This window comes from Crocuta crocuta, unplaced genomic scaffold (genome assembly GCF_008692635.1).
Source record: "Crocuta crocuta isolate KB4526 unplaced genomic scaffold, BGI_CrCroc_1.0 scaffold133, whole genome shotgun sequence".
In the NCBI taxonomy this organism is placed as follows: Eukaryota; Metazoa; Chordata; class Mammalia; order Carnivora; family Hyaenidae; genus Crocuta; species Crocuta crocuta.
In genome coordinates this window covers 4,715,451-4,730,301 of record NW_027529438.1, presented here as the reverse complement: position 1 = coordinate 4,730,301, position 14,851 = coordinate 4,715,451, and the positions used below count along the sequence as shown (strand labels likewise).

The 14,851-nt window shown below is 41.8% G+C and overlaps 1 protein-coding gene across 1 annotated transcript in view; it reads right to left on the bottom strand.

The window, feature by feature from the left end:
• COPA (coat protein complex I subunit alpha) overlaps positions 1-12,122 on the bottom strand; it is a 45,490-nt gene extending 33,368 nt beyond the window's left edge. The window contains exons 1-5 of the mRNA XM_077760120.1: positions 12,013-12,122; positions 11,755-11,828; positions 6,218-6,298; positions 1,171-1,247; positions 332-441 (exon numbers count right to left, since the gene is read on the bottom strand). Of these exons, the coding sequence (XP_077616246.1) occupies positions 332-441; positions 1,171-1,247; positions 6,218-6,298; positions 11,755-11,828; positions 12,013-12,049 (379 nt within the window). The 5' untranslated portion in view covers positions 12,050-12,122. The remainder of the gene's footprint in view (positions 1-331; positions 442-1,170; positions 1,248-6,217; positions 6,299-11,754; positions 11,829-12,012) is intronic.
• Positions 12,123-14,851: the final 2,729 nt, after the last annotated feature.

Here is a 14,851-nt window from a genome sequence, read left to right as displayed (position 1 = left end):
GTATTTCTTGTTTTATTTTACTAGAAAGCATGATTCTTACTCAAATACTCCCAACAGTACACAGATTGTAACCAAAAACAGTTCTAACTAAAAAGTTAAATACATTTTCTAGAGCAGCCTCTTTTCTTAAGGAAAACCTCTAACACAAAGAACCATCAAAAGCAGATTTAATACCCTCAGAAGCAGAGAGACTACATGATACTACAAAGATACTACATAAGGAAAGAATATTCTACATTTCTTGTTCTGAGCCAACTACCCTCATTATTTCAAGCAATTGCAGTTTTGCGCCAGACATAATCCGGCTGTCCCCTGAACTTGGGCAGCTCACCAGAAATATCCCAAACACGCACAGTCTGGTCCAGGCTGGCCGACACAACCAGGTCTTCTGAGGGATGAAACTGAGCACACATTACATAATGGTTGTGCCCTGTTAACACACTGCAAGAAGAAAAGAAAGACAATACCAAATTAGAGGCAGGACTCAGCAGATTCCTACATATTAAATACCATTCTCTCTGCTTAACAGATAACACACCCAAGTACTCTTTTTGGAGGCAACAGCAAGTCATCCTAACAATTCTGAACTGGTGATAATAAGCAGGGTCAGCTGTTTTAACAACTGTCCCCTTCTTTTCTCCAGTGCTTCAGTATTTAAACATTATTGATTTCAGGAGAAGTGAGATAGCACAGCCCTCCTCGCATATTCAAATCGTTCATATGTCAAAATAAGCAAAGTCTTAGTAGTTTATATTAGAAACTATCAGATTTGGGGGGGGCATAACCCTCTTAAAGGGTATCATTTTACACGGTCCTTACATCTTCACAGAAAGCCCACAACCCAAACACAAAGCAGGATGGAGGTCTAGACCTTGACTCATGTTTCAAGGGAACAGAACTGAAAACCAGCTAAAAGTTTTGTTCTAAAAGCGTAGTGATATAAACCTCCCGCCCCCCTTTCCTGGCAAGAAATGATGAGAAAATCCAGACCCATATGTTACTAACAAGATTGCCTCATTTTGTATGTAAAAGCACCTTAAAAACCCAATCAGTAATTAATCAGCGGGCAGAGCCCACTAGGGAAAGGAGAGGATGGTTCTAAAGGGAAGCTCATTATGAAAACACGAAGCCAGAACAAAGCCTCTCCCTAAGCCCTGTCTCCTGCTTTACCAGACGCAGGTTCTGGACTGCCAATTCCACACTCGGATGGTCTGATCATCTGAGGCGCTCAGAATCCAAGGATATTCCTGAAAGACAATCCAGACCAAGGGTTTCAACATTAAACAGACATGTTCTTTCAGGTTCTGTGATCACTCTTCTTTGAAGGAAACATTCCATGGCCTGGCATCTCAGCTGTGCCAGCAACGGAACCACAGCCTCCGATTTGTCAGCCTCACTGCCTCCTCCCCACCATTTTACCAGCTTTCCCCACATTGGCGCTTGCACATGGAGACTTCAAAATGGAAGCCAGACAAAGGCATAAAGGACCCTGAGAGGCAAATAACATACACTGTACTTACTTGCATGTATATGTGTGTACATGTATTTCTACTTATACATGGCTAGGCCTAATTTAAGATCCTATGAAATGATCTTCTCCCTTTAACTCCAGGATTAGAACACTGATTTATGGTCTGACTTCTCCTTGTCAGACCATCCAGTCTCAAAAAGTTCCCATCTTAGGAACCAACAGAAAATAACATGTAAAAACAACTCCGCTTTTTTAGAGTCTGTAAACTTATTGAAAAAAGGAAGCATTTCTTATTCACAGTTGTATCTCCAGCGCTTAACACAGAACCTAGCAAGTAAAAGGCACACATATACTTACTAAGCCAAGAAAATAAAGCTTCCCTAACTTTCCAGCTAGATGGCAACTTGTCCCAGGCAAGTCTTCAGCAGGTCCCTTATGCTGATGACAGTCCCTAGTTCACAGATCATATTGAGCCATTACCATTCTCAAATGTTTTTTTTTTAAACAAGTCACATATATTTTTATTAATTACTTAACATCACTGCCGGGAGCCACACCAGCCTCTCTGGATGGCAATCACAGCAAGGAAGTGACAATGTTTGCAGCTCCTCCCATGAGAAATGAAAACTGGTATCTCCTTCTGCTACTATTGGCTCATATTGGATATAAGCCTACTGGTATTGACCAGGCCTCACAATATTCCATTTCAGACCCATATTCTGAATACAGATACCTCATAAGGAAAAGCATATTCCTGCCTTTACGAAAGAGATTTTAGATGAAAGCTCTGTGGGCGATTGTCGAAAGGCTCTTCCTATGGGCCTTGCAGATCCAAGACTTAGGGGGTTAAGAACACAAGAATTACAACTGAGCCTGGCCCTGAAACCAAGGGCCTATTTTGGGGTTAAGAGCAAAACATAGTTACCACATAGATCTTTGCTAATTGGTGAAACATAACAGTCCCTTCCTCAAGGCCTACTTTCCACAAACCCCCTCCCTTACACTGGCAGCTGGGATGAGGATAGATAAGAGTAGCTAAAACGTAACCCAGGGGCAAAAGACTGACCCATTCAGGGCCCCATGTTAGTCTCCACAAACAAACCAATTCAGAAACATTCATCCTCTTGAGAGCCAAACAAAATACTCCTAGCTTATCTATATACAATTTGACCTATATGTTATCCTATTTTTCACTAAGAACATTCTGTTATTTCCTTGGTTGGAATAATTCTACTATTGTTATCACAAAAGACCTCCCATTGTAAGAAATTCCTTTCTATGACTTCATCTTGTTGCTGAACCTTTAAATAAAGATACAAAAACCGACAGGACAGAGATGCCTGCCTGGTGATCAGAAAGAATCTCCGGGGCTCTCTCTCTCTCTTTCTCTTTTGCCGACACTGTCCATCCTTCAGGGACCCCTGGACCTGCCGGAGCCGGCTCGGCCTCCGGCAACATCACTGAACCCCAGTTTCTTCCACTCATAAAATGGGTTGTGACTGATATTTTTGAGTGGGATGATTCTCTGAAGGAGGCCATCCTGTACACAGAAGGATGTTCTGCAGCACAGCTGGACTCTCCGCACTAGATGCCAGCCGCTTTCATTCCCAAGCCGTAACAACAAAAATGTGTTTGGACACTGCCACATGCAGAAGCCGCCACGTGCTCTGGGGGACAAAATCCCCCGTGACTGAGAACCATGGAAAAGGTAACAGAAGACCATTCTGGCAACTCAGCATGCATTCAATTCAGCTTGGCCACCTCCTCCTCCAACCATTCTAAACGTGTAAGCATAAGCCCATGGGGTCTTACATGGCACATGATTTCTTCAAAGTCCCAGTAGTGCTGGAGGAAAATTTAGGATGAGAGGATCTGGAGAATGACCTTAATAAAATGTATTTCCTCCATTTTGTTTTGTGCATGAAGAGTCATGCATCAAACAGAGAGTACACTTGGCTTCATTTCTCCTAAAGAGAAGTATGTCCCCCAGGATTAAGTGCCAGCAGAATGGCCACATCAGCACCCACCCACAAGCTCACAGCAAGGTGTGCACCCTTTGTGAAAAAATTTTTTCCCATCATTATAAGTGTACTCTTTAATTCCCATCCCCCGTTTCACCCATTCTCCCTACCCAGGTCCCCTCTGGTAACCATCAGTTTGTTCTCTATATTTAAGGGTCTGTTTCTTGGTCTCTTTTTTTCCCCCTCTTTACTCAATTGTTTTGTTTCTTAAATTCCACAGGAGTGAGATCATATGGTATTTGTCTTTCTCAGACTTATTTTGCTTAGTATTATACTCTCGAGCTCCATCCAGGTCATTGCAAATGGCAAAACTTCATTCTTTTTATGGCTAGATAACATACCCTTATGCGTACATGTATGCGTGTACATGTATATACACATGTGTATATGTGTACACAAACACACACACACACACATATGTACATACACACATACCCCATACCTTCTTTATCCATCATCTATGGATGGACACTTAGGTTGCTTCCATAATCTGGCTACTAGAAATACTGTTGCAATAAACATAGGAGCGCATGTATCCCCTTCAATTCGTTTTTGTATTTCAGGGGCATGTATCCACTAGTGCAATTGCTGGATCATAGGGTAGTTCTATTTTTAACTTTTTGAGGAGCCTCCATATGGTTTTCCACAGTGGCTGCACCAGTTTGCATTCCCACCAACAGTGTACAAAGGTTCTCTTCTCTCCACATCTTTGCCAACGCTTGTTTCTTTTGTTGATTTTAGCCATTTTGACAGGTGTGAAGTGATATCTCACTGCGGTTTTGATTTGCATTTTCCTGATGATGAGCGATGTTGAGTATCTTTTCAGGCATCTGTTGGCCATCTGGATGGCTTCTTTGGAGAAATGTCTCTTCATATCCTCTGCCCATTTTTTAATTGGATTATTTGGCTTTTCTGGTGTTTTTATAAACTCTTTGTATCTTGAATACTAACTTTATCAGATATCATTTGCAATTTCCCATTCCACAGGTTGCCTTTTAATTTTGTTGATTAGTTTCTTCACTGTGCAGAAGTTTTTTACCTTGATGTGGTCCCAACAGTATACCTTTGCTTTTACTTCCCTCACCTCAGGAGACATACCTTGAAAAATGTTGCTAAGGCTAATGCCAAAGAAATAGCCTGTGCCATCTTTAAGGATTTTTATGGTTTCAGGTCTCACATTTAGGTCTTCTATCCATTTTGAGTTTATTTTTGTTTGGTAAAAGACAGTGGTCCAGTATCAATCTTCTGCATGTTGCTGACCAGTTTTCCCAGCACCATTTGTTGAAGAGACTGCCTTTTCCCTGCTGTATATTCTTTCCTTCTTTGTCAAAATTAAGTGACTGTATAATTGTGGGTTTATTTCTGGGCTCTCTATTCCAATGATCTACGTGCCCATTTTTATGCCAGTACCATGATGTTTTAATTACTACAGCTTTGTAATATAACTTGAAGTCTGAAATTGCAATCACTCCAGCTTTGCTTTTCAAGATTGCTTTGGCCACTCAGGTCTTTTGTGGTTCCAGACAAATTTTAGGATTGTTTGTTCTAGTTCTGTGAAAAATGCTGGTGGCATTTTGATAGGCATGGCATTAAATCTACAGACTGCTTTGGGTAGTATGGACCTGTTAACAATATTTGTTCTTCCAATCCATGAGCATGGAATTTCTTTCCATTTCTTTGTGTCGTCTTCAACTTCTTTCATCAGTGTTTTACAGTTTTCAGAGTACAGATCTTTTACCTCTTTGGTTAATCATTCTCAAATGTTTTAGCTCTAATTTTTGTAATCAATCTACCTTAACATTTTTTGAATTTTACGAAAAGAAATAAAGTATACTTAGCCAGGAGACTTTCATTTATTTCATTATATTCTTTTTAACTTAATTCAAGAGACTTAGTTACTGAGAGTCAAAAAATAGTACAAATTAAATCTAATAGTGTAAGATTATAGAAAGATCCAGCCAGGCTGGGACTGGATTAAGAGGCTGGGAGTCTCTAATCTATATGTAGCTCAATATCTGTCTTCTAGGACACCTGATAGATCAAAGAAGGTAGCGCCTGGGTGGCTCAGTTGGTTAAATGTCCAACTTTGGCTCAGGTCATGAACTCATGGTTCGTGAGTTTGAGCCTGCGTCGGGCTCCATGCTGCTGATAGCTCTGAGCCTAAAGCCTGCTTCAAATTTTGTGTCTCCCTTTCTCTCTGCCCCTTCCCCCGCTCAAGCTCTGTCTCTCCCTCTCAAAAATAAATGTCAAAAAAAAAAAAAAGTATAAAGCCTGGCTAAAGGAACAGCCTCTACTGTACCCTAAAATCCTAAGATAGAAGCACTTAATTGTTAATGCTTCAAAACACTTATTAGCTCATCAAAAGGGCATCTAACCTTGACTCCCTCCCAGACACACCTACTAGTAACACCCCATAGGGGACTAGTCTGCAAATTTTTGTTCACTAGCTCAGCAAACCTGAAATCAAATTTCTACTTTTCCCTACAGAGAATCAATGCCTTCCTTATAAAGCCCACTAAACCCCATTAAGTTCAAGTCAATATAACCCTGAGTGCTTCCTTTTCAAGAGGGAAACAAAGCAGAAAGGTCCACCCCACACAGATTCTAGAAGAGCCACTCCAAGAACTCTGCTAATTCTGCTATCATGGGTTCTTGAGAACCAAGTAGAAGATCCCCACAGGCAACTGAAGAATGCTCTACAACTAGAGCTACCATGGCCACTTACGTGATGAAAAAACGTGGTGCGGATGTAGTCTAAATGCCCAAGCAATGTGAAGAGACAGCGCCGAAGCTTGTAATTCCACACCTGCAAAGAGAAATCCAACTAAGTAATGGGACATAAAGTTCAGGTTTCTCAATAAATAAGTTTGCCTTATATTTTTGCATTTTCTAAATAGGTAGGAACCTTGATAAGACGTCTCATTTAAGACTTAAGGTTGGAGGAAAAAAAAGTCAAAGATGAAAACATAGGTCAGCTAAACACACGGAGAAGGGAAAAGGCAAGGCTAGGGAAAATTACGGAAAGGCTGTTCCGTTCTCTGGGGAGAAACCAACTATGTTTCTCAACCTGAGACAAGAGGTTCGTCCAGGGTTTAACTTGACACTCTTCTCACTACCGCATAATTGCGTTGTTAGTTTGAATACTGACCTCGTAATATGTTACCTACTATCTTAGCTCAGAATTTAAAAAGCAGGACAGATACCATGACTCTAAAGGAAAACATTAATGTAACATACGGTATCACCTCCTCCTAGACTGCTAACTTGGTGGCAAATGATACCCATACTTTCACGGTCTGTACTTGTCTATCACGCAGACTTTAACTCATCACTATGGAAAATACTACATTGCTCAGTTAGGGTGAAGCAGAAAAACACGACAATTCAGATATAAAGTTGAGCCAACTACCAAAGTACCAGGTATCAAGGAACATAGCTGAGAACAACACTAAACCAGGACCAGAAATTTGAGCACAGACTCCCAACTAGAAAATCTCCCAAAAAGTTCAAAAATAAGACGTCAGTTGCCTTTTTTTAAATGTTTATTATTGAGAGACAGAGAAAGACAGAGCATGAGCATGGGAGGGGCAGAGAGAGGGGGAGACACAAAATCAGAAGCAGCTTCCAGGCTCTCTGTCAGCACAGAGCCTGACATGGGGCTCAGTCCCACAAACCACAAGATCATGACCTGAGCCAAAGTCCGATGCTTAACCAACTGAGGCACCCAGGTACCCCAGTCAGTTGCCTTTTTTAAAAAACTTTTTTTTTAATGTTTTATTTATTTCTGAGAGAGAGAGAGACAGCATGAGCAGGGGAAGGTCAGAGAGAGAGGGAGACACAGAATCCAAAACAGGCCCCAGGCTCTGAGCTAGCTGTTAGCACAGAGCCGGAGGCGGGGCTCAAACCCACGAACCGTGAGACTATGACCTGAGCCAAAGTTAGACGCTTAATCGACTGAGCCACCCAGGTGCCCCTAAAAAAATTTTTTAACACTAGAGGCGCCTGGGTGGCTTAGTCGGTTAAGCGTCCGACTTTCGCTTCAGTCATGATCTCGTGGTTCGTGGGTTCGAGCCCCACGTCGGGCTCTGTGCTGACTGCCAGCTCAGAGCCTGGAGCCTGTTTCAGTCTGTGACTCTCTCTCTGACCCTCCCCTGCTCACGCTGTCTCTCTCTCTCTCCTAGAAATAAATACAACATTAAAAAAACAAAAAAGAACTTCCATCAACCTTTAAAAAAATATATATATTTTTTTAACACTTAATATTTTTTTTAATAATCTACCCCCAAGTCACCTAGTTACTATTCTTTAAAAATGTTGAATTTTCTTTTGTAAGTTATAAAGGTAATACCATTTCCTGAAACAAATTCAGATGACCTGAAAGTATGATTGTCCAAAGATGAATGCAAGCTCCCTAAAGGTAGGTTCCTTGTCCATAATGCTCAGCACTATTCCTCTAGCACCTAACAGAGGCTAACACTAGTAGGTGCTCAACAGGTATGTGTAGAAGCGAGAAAAGGTAAACACCACAAAATGTGGAAGTACTGGAATGTGTTTCCCATTATCTGTTGAATTATCTATAGATAAAATACACATACAGAGTGGAGTTTAGATCACACCATAAATGCCACTTTGTAAGTAACTTTTTTCCTTTTTACAGAGTTCAGTGTTTTAAATTTCCACAATTCCAGGGATGCCTGGGTGCCTCAGTCAGTTGAGTGCCCAACTTTGGCTCAGGCCATAATCTCACGGTTCATGAGTTCAAGCCCTACATCGGGCTGTCAGTCATCAGCACAAAGACCCCTTCGGATCCTCTGTCTCCCTCTCTCTCTGCACCTCCCCCACTTGTGTACATGTGTGCGTGCACATTCTCCCTCTCTCAAAAGTAAACATTTTTAGGGGCGCCTGGGGGGCTCAGTTGGTTAAGCATCCAACTTCAGCTCAGGTCATGATCTCGCAGTTTGTGGGTTCGAGCCCCGCGTCAGGCTCTGTGCTGACAGCTAGCTCAGAGCCTGGAGCCTATTTTGGATTCTGTGTCTCCCTCACTCTCTGACCCTTCCCTGCTCATGCCGTCTGTCTCTCAGAAATAAATTAAACAAAGTACACATTTTAAAAAGCCTTATTTAAATCAAATAAAAATGAAATGAAATGAAATAACATAAAATAACATAAAAACGAAATAACATAAAATAACATAAAATAACATAACATAACATAAAATAAAATAAAATAAAATAAAATAAAATAAAATAAAATAATAAAATAAAATAAACTCCCACACTTCCAGGGGTACCTGGGGCTCAGTCAGTTAAGTGACTGGCTTGATTTTGGCTTAGGTCATGACCTCGTGGTTTCGTGAGTTCGAGCCACACATTATGTTCTCTGCTGACAGTGTGGAGCCTGATTGGGATTCTCTCTCCCTCCCTCTCTGCCCCTCCTCTGGCACACTCGTGCACACTCTCTCTCAAAATAGATTAACTTCTTAAAAAAACAAAAACATAAACTTCCATGCTTCCAACGTCACACCATCCTGACTCCTTCACAGACCTCTACCAAACTCCAAAACTGTGAATCCATACAGACCTGCAGGGTTTTAGGAGCTGGCCCTTTATGGCAGTGCACACCCGCCAGCTGGCCAATGCCTTCATTTTAATAGCTTTATTGAAATATAATTCAAATCCCATGTAACTTACCCACTAAAAGCACAGAATTCAATGGTTTTTAGTACATTCAGAGCTGTGCAACCATCACCACTACCAATTTCAGAGCATTTCATCACCCCTCAAAAATCCTATACCCATTAGCTGTCACTGGCCATGTGCTTCCAACCCCTCCAGCCTCAGACAGCCACTAATCTACTTCCTGTCTCTACTGATTTGCCTGGACATTTCATATAAATGGAAAATAATCCTTTTTTTGGGAAAAATATTAATGATTTGAGAAAAAAATCTTTTACCATAAATGTCACCGAATCTTTCCTTTCTTAAACAGATTACAAAAACCCAAGTTAACTATTCTTGATAGTCAATGGCCATCAGTATAAATGACAAATACTTTGGGGCGCCTGGGTGGCTTAGTCAGTTAAGCGTCCGACTTTCGCTTAGGTCATGATCTCGCGGTTCGTGGGTTCGAGCCCCGCGTCGGGCTCTGTGCTGACTGCCAGCTCAGAGCCTGGAGCCTGTTTCAGTCTGTGACTCCCTCTCTCTCTGACCCTCCCCTGCTCACACTGTCTCTCTCTCTCTCTCTCTCCTAGAAATAAATAAAACATTAAAAAAAAAATTTAAAAAAAAAATGACAAATACTTTACTAAAATTATTACAATGAAGTGATAGCCCTAGAAGCTTCTGCAGTCTATCAGGTGGTTTGAGCTTCCACTAGGTGCCCTCGGGATGTGGTGCCTAAAACCTAAAAAAACAGAAAGAACTCTCTTCCTATAATTCTAATGCTTCTTTTCTCTGCAGGCAGCCATCACCTGTCATGCCTAAGGTCTGCTGTAGAACTTAAGCTGGCTTCTAAGACAGACTTTATCCAGTCCTTGGTTTGATTGGATATATACATGCTTAATGAAAACAACATGCAAAGCAGAGAAAAAAAATTTTTTTTTTACAGGTTCAAAGCCTCTCACTCCAGTTTTGTCTTTATCAGTCAAGCTTCTTCAAAGAATTGCCTATATTCTGTTTCCTCCTTCATATTAAGGCGCTAGGATCACTAATGTCTTCCTAATGAAGCAATCCAAAGGTCACTTGGTCCTTACCTTATTCTGACCACTTTCTCCTTCCCAAAGTTCTCTCCTTCCTTGGCATCCAATAGGCTTCTGCTTCTTCCCTCTGGTTCATCTCCAACCTCTTAAATCATTCTTCCCTATATGAACTCTACTTCCTCTATCTCGTAAATGACAGCTTGTCTTCTCATTCAACATAATCCCGGAGGGATATCCTCTACTCTGTTTTGGCCCCTTCTTCACGATGACAATTCTCAAATATGTCTGTCCCCAGTGCAGACACATCTCCACAGACCGTCCCTTAGGTACCTCAAACTCGTCAGTGTCAAGATGGTGTTCATTAGCCATCTTCTATGGACTGAATGTGTCCTCCCCCAAATTCATACATTGAAATCCTATGCCAAGGCATTAGGAGGCAGGGCCTCTGAAAAGTGCTTAAGTCATGAGGGTGGAACCCTTCTAAATGGGCGGGGCTAATGTCCTCATAAAAGAGACTCCACAGAGATCCCTCACCCCTTCCACCAAGTGAAGACACACAGAGGTCAGCTGTCTACAACCTAGAAGAAGGTCCTCAACAGAAGCTGAAGGTATGCTGCCACCCTAATCTGGAACTTCCAGCCTCCGAAACTGTGAGAAGTTTCTGTTGTTAATAAGCCACCCAGGCTGTGGTGTTTTGTTACAGTAGCCCCGACACGACATGCTAAGACAACACCCGCCCCCCCAGCACTCCAGAAAAACCACACCTCCTCCTGTCTTCCTTTCCTGGTGGACGGCACCCCTCACACCCAGTGACCAAGACAGAAGCCATCTCATTAGCTCCCCCTTACCACCCCTCCTGCACACTCACAGACTCCCTTCCTTAAGTTCTCACATCCATCTCTTTCTCCAGCTGAATGCTACTGTTGGAGTTTATACAGCAGTCTCCTAACTGGCACCTCTGCCTCCAGGCTTCTGTCTTCATCCAGTCCTCTCTCTATACTACCACCCAGTTAAGCTTTAAAACAAACAAAATGTGAATCTGAGGTCACTCCTCTATTTAAACCCCTTTAATGGCTCCTTGTTATCTGCGTGATGACATCCAAACTTCTGAGCACGGCAAATCGGTACTGCGTGATCAGGCCCCTCTAGTCTTCCGGCCCTTCTCTCACCCTCTCTCCAGAGTTTATTCACACAAAACTAATTACAGCTTCTCCAATGTCTCCACCCGTGCCATACCTTTTGGTCTTTGTACCTGGATCCTCCTCTCCTATTTCACTTCGGTTACCTCTCTATTGTATCACTCACCAAACTGTATGCGCTATTATTTTGGGCATACATGTAACTCCTTCGTTAGAATAAAAGCTCCTTGAGAACACAGATTATTTCTTGTTTTTTTAGTTCCCCCAAACTAAAAGTGTCTGGTACACACTAAGTATTCGATAAATGTTTCCTAGTAATATCAAAAGTCCGAGCTCTATATGGAGACGTTCTGATTTTAGTCCCTTATACAAGTGCCACACCCCATATCCTGTCCTTTACTCCCAGTCATGCCAGACCCTCTGTACCTTAATCTTATAGTCATCTCCTCCAGAGACAAACAGCGGCTGCTGCTTATGGAAGTCAATGCCCCGTACTGGACCTGGCGAAGAAAGCAGGCGATGCATGTTAGGCAGCTGGACTTGCTTAGCTCTAAAGTGATCCTTATTCAGGATTATTCAGTTCCAGCCCTTCCATATTCTTTAATCCTAAAAAAGCTTAAACTACTCCAGAAGACAATAAATACTTAGATCTCTTTAATTGCCTCCTAGAAATTGTTATCTTACCATCATGTTCATCAAACTTGTCAATAAGGGTACACATCCGATAGTCCCATAACTGGATGACCCCATTGTGTAAACTGGTCAGGATCCAGGGTCTTTTGGGGTGAAAACTGAGCCCTGGGGGAAAGAAAAAAACATGGAATGATCCAAGTAGCTAAGTGTGCCCCCACAATGCCACCCCCTTTCAATTCAGGTAAGAAAAACAAATACCTAGGTTAATCCTAGGTTCATATGCTCCTTCACTGAAGGCCAGACATTATAAATTGTAAGCTATTAGGTGCTGGATTTTTGTTATATTCCTTTACATATTGTTGCGCTTTGTTTTAGGATGTCGTGAGGTCACCTGTTTTGAAGTTTGCTTTCAGTTTTGTTAGTGTGGGTCGACAACAGCCTTTAGTCTAGATCTAATTTGGCACCACTATTAAGGCGATACCACCTGAGGTCTCTAGGTGATGCCCTGCAGTATTGGGAGGCTTTTCCAGTCCGGCCAGTAGGAACACAAAATTATTCCCAGCTCTCAGCGAGCTCCAGGGATTATTCTGCTTTCTCCCCAGGGGTTCTATCCCAGGCTTCGGTCATTTCCACACATGCATATGCAGATCAGACAAAGGCTTGACAGGATCCCCTGCGGAACGCCAGTGTTTTCTGTGCAGCTCCCTCTCCGGTGTTTTGTCCAGCAAATTCTAGCTGTCGTGGCTGCCCTGAACTCTAAACTCAGTCTCCACAGTGAACTACAGGGCTCTTCCCCTTTCCCTATCCTGCAGCCTGGAAACTCTTCGGGCAGTAAGGTAAAAAAGCACTCACGGGACTCTCCTTGTTTATTTCCATTCTCTTAAGAATCACTCTCCTGCACTGCCTGCCATCCAGTGTCTGAAAACTTTTGTTTCACACATTTTGTTCAGTTGTGCAGCTGTTTAAAGGTGAGAAGATAAACCTGGTCTCTGTTACTCCTTCATAACTGGAAACGGAAGACCACAGAAGGAACAAGTGCTAACAGTCTGGAGTGTATCCTTTCAGACTTCTAATGCAGATTGTACCATTTTATGAACATGGAAAGACGTTATGCAAACTTCTCAGCTATACATCATGGATCTTACTAAATACATACAAACCTAATCTCGTTCTTTTTAACAACAGCAAAATACAAATTTATCACATTTTAAAATTATTCCAGGGATGAGCACTTAAGTTTTTCTCCCTAACTTTCATCTATCAGAAAATAGAGCCTAAAGAAAATACGTCTACACATAATCTAGCTTATTTGCATTATTACTGCTTTAGGCTAAAGACCTGGAAGTAGGATTGCCAGGAACAGAGTATGTGCATTTAACATTTTTATAGACACTACCCTATTGCAAAAAGACCATAGATTTACAGTCTCATCAGATTTCTGAAGAAAATAATTTTGCATACACTGGCCAACACAGATGCTATTGGTTATTTGTTGTTTTGTTTGTTTTACTAATCTAATATCAAAAAAGGGTTACTTAAGGTTCTTTTTTTTTAACATTTCTTTCATTGTTAGTGGAGAATATTTCCATTTATTTACCGAACATTTACATTTTTTTCTTCTAAATTGTCTGTTTTTTCCCATTAGGTTGTTCATTTTTTCCCCTCTATGACATACAGTAATAGTCATTAAAGGATACGAACTCTCAAATATTCTGACATCTTTTTCCTCACTTCCCTTTTCTATTGCCCAATGAGAAATCAGGAGCAGAAGAGAAAATTCAAAGATGAGGAAGACCCTTTCAGCCATCCATAAATTCTTGACGGCATGCTTCACAATCAAGACTCCCACAAAACTTAGAAACTGCTCAGAATCAGGGCACCTGGGTGGCTTAGTTGGGTAAGCTTCTGACTCTTGGCTTCAGTTCAGGTCATGATCTCACAGTTCAAGGGATCAAGCCCTGCATTGGGCTCCATGCTGACAGCCTGCTTGGGATTCTCTCTCTCCCTCTCTCTCTATGCCCCTCTTCCAGTTGTACAGGTGCATACTGGCTATCTCGAAATAAATAAATAAAACTTTTAAAAAGTGGGGGGGGGGGTTGCCTTGGTGGCTCAGTTGGGTGAGCATCCAACTACGGCTCAGGTCAAGTTCTCACGGTACATGGGTTCCAGCCCCGCATCGGGCTTTGAGCTGGCAGCAGGTAGCCTGGTTTGATTCTGTCTCCCTTTCTCTCTGTCCCTCCCCCATTTGCACGCCTGCGCTCTCTCAAAATTAAACATTAAGAAAATAAAAAAAGAAAGAAAAGACACTGCTCAGGATCTATTCTTACATTAATAATGGCCTCCAGTTTTTGAGCTACTGAGTCTACGGCAACAACTGTAATAAACATTGTCATATACTATCTCATTCTTATTCTCTCTATAGGAGAATGTTAACTGTTCACATTTTACAGATGAGGAAACAGGTTTAGAAACCTTAACTAAGTTGTCCAAGATCACATGGCTCGTTAAAGAATGCTTCAGGTTTCCAAAGCCCGGTGATTCCAAACACCTTGCTCTGCTGTGTCTTACTAAATATTCAAGTCGTATACATACATGCACATATTTATACACATATAAAATCTCAAGAGACCTTACTTCTCTGCCTTTCCATTCTAACACTCCAAGAGACTACTGCTGTTTCAGTCATCTGCCCTCCACCCCCATCCGCTGACAGTCAAGCTTTGGAGCTGCCCCATTTAGGAAAAAAGAATGAAAATACCCCGTTACATTTGAACTTCAGATTAACAGCGAACGATACTGAAAATTACTTCGTTATCTGAAGTTCAAATTTAACTGGGCGTCCTGTATCTTATCGGACAACCTGATCAAGCTCAGACTTTACTGGGGTCAG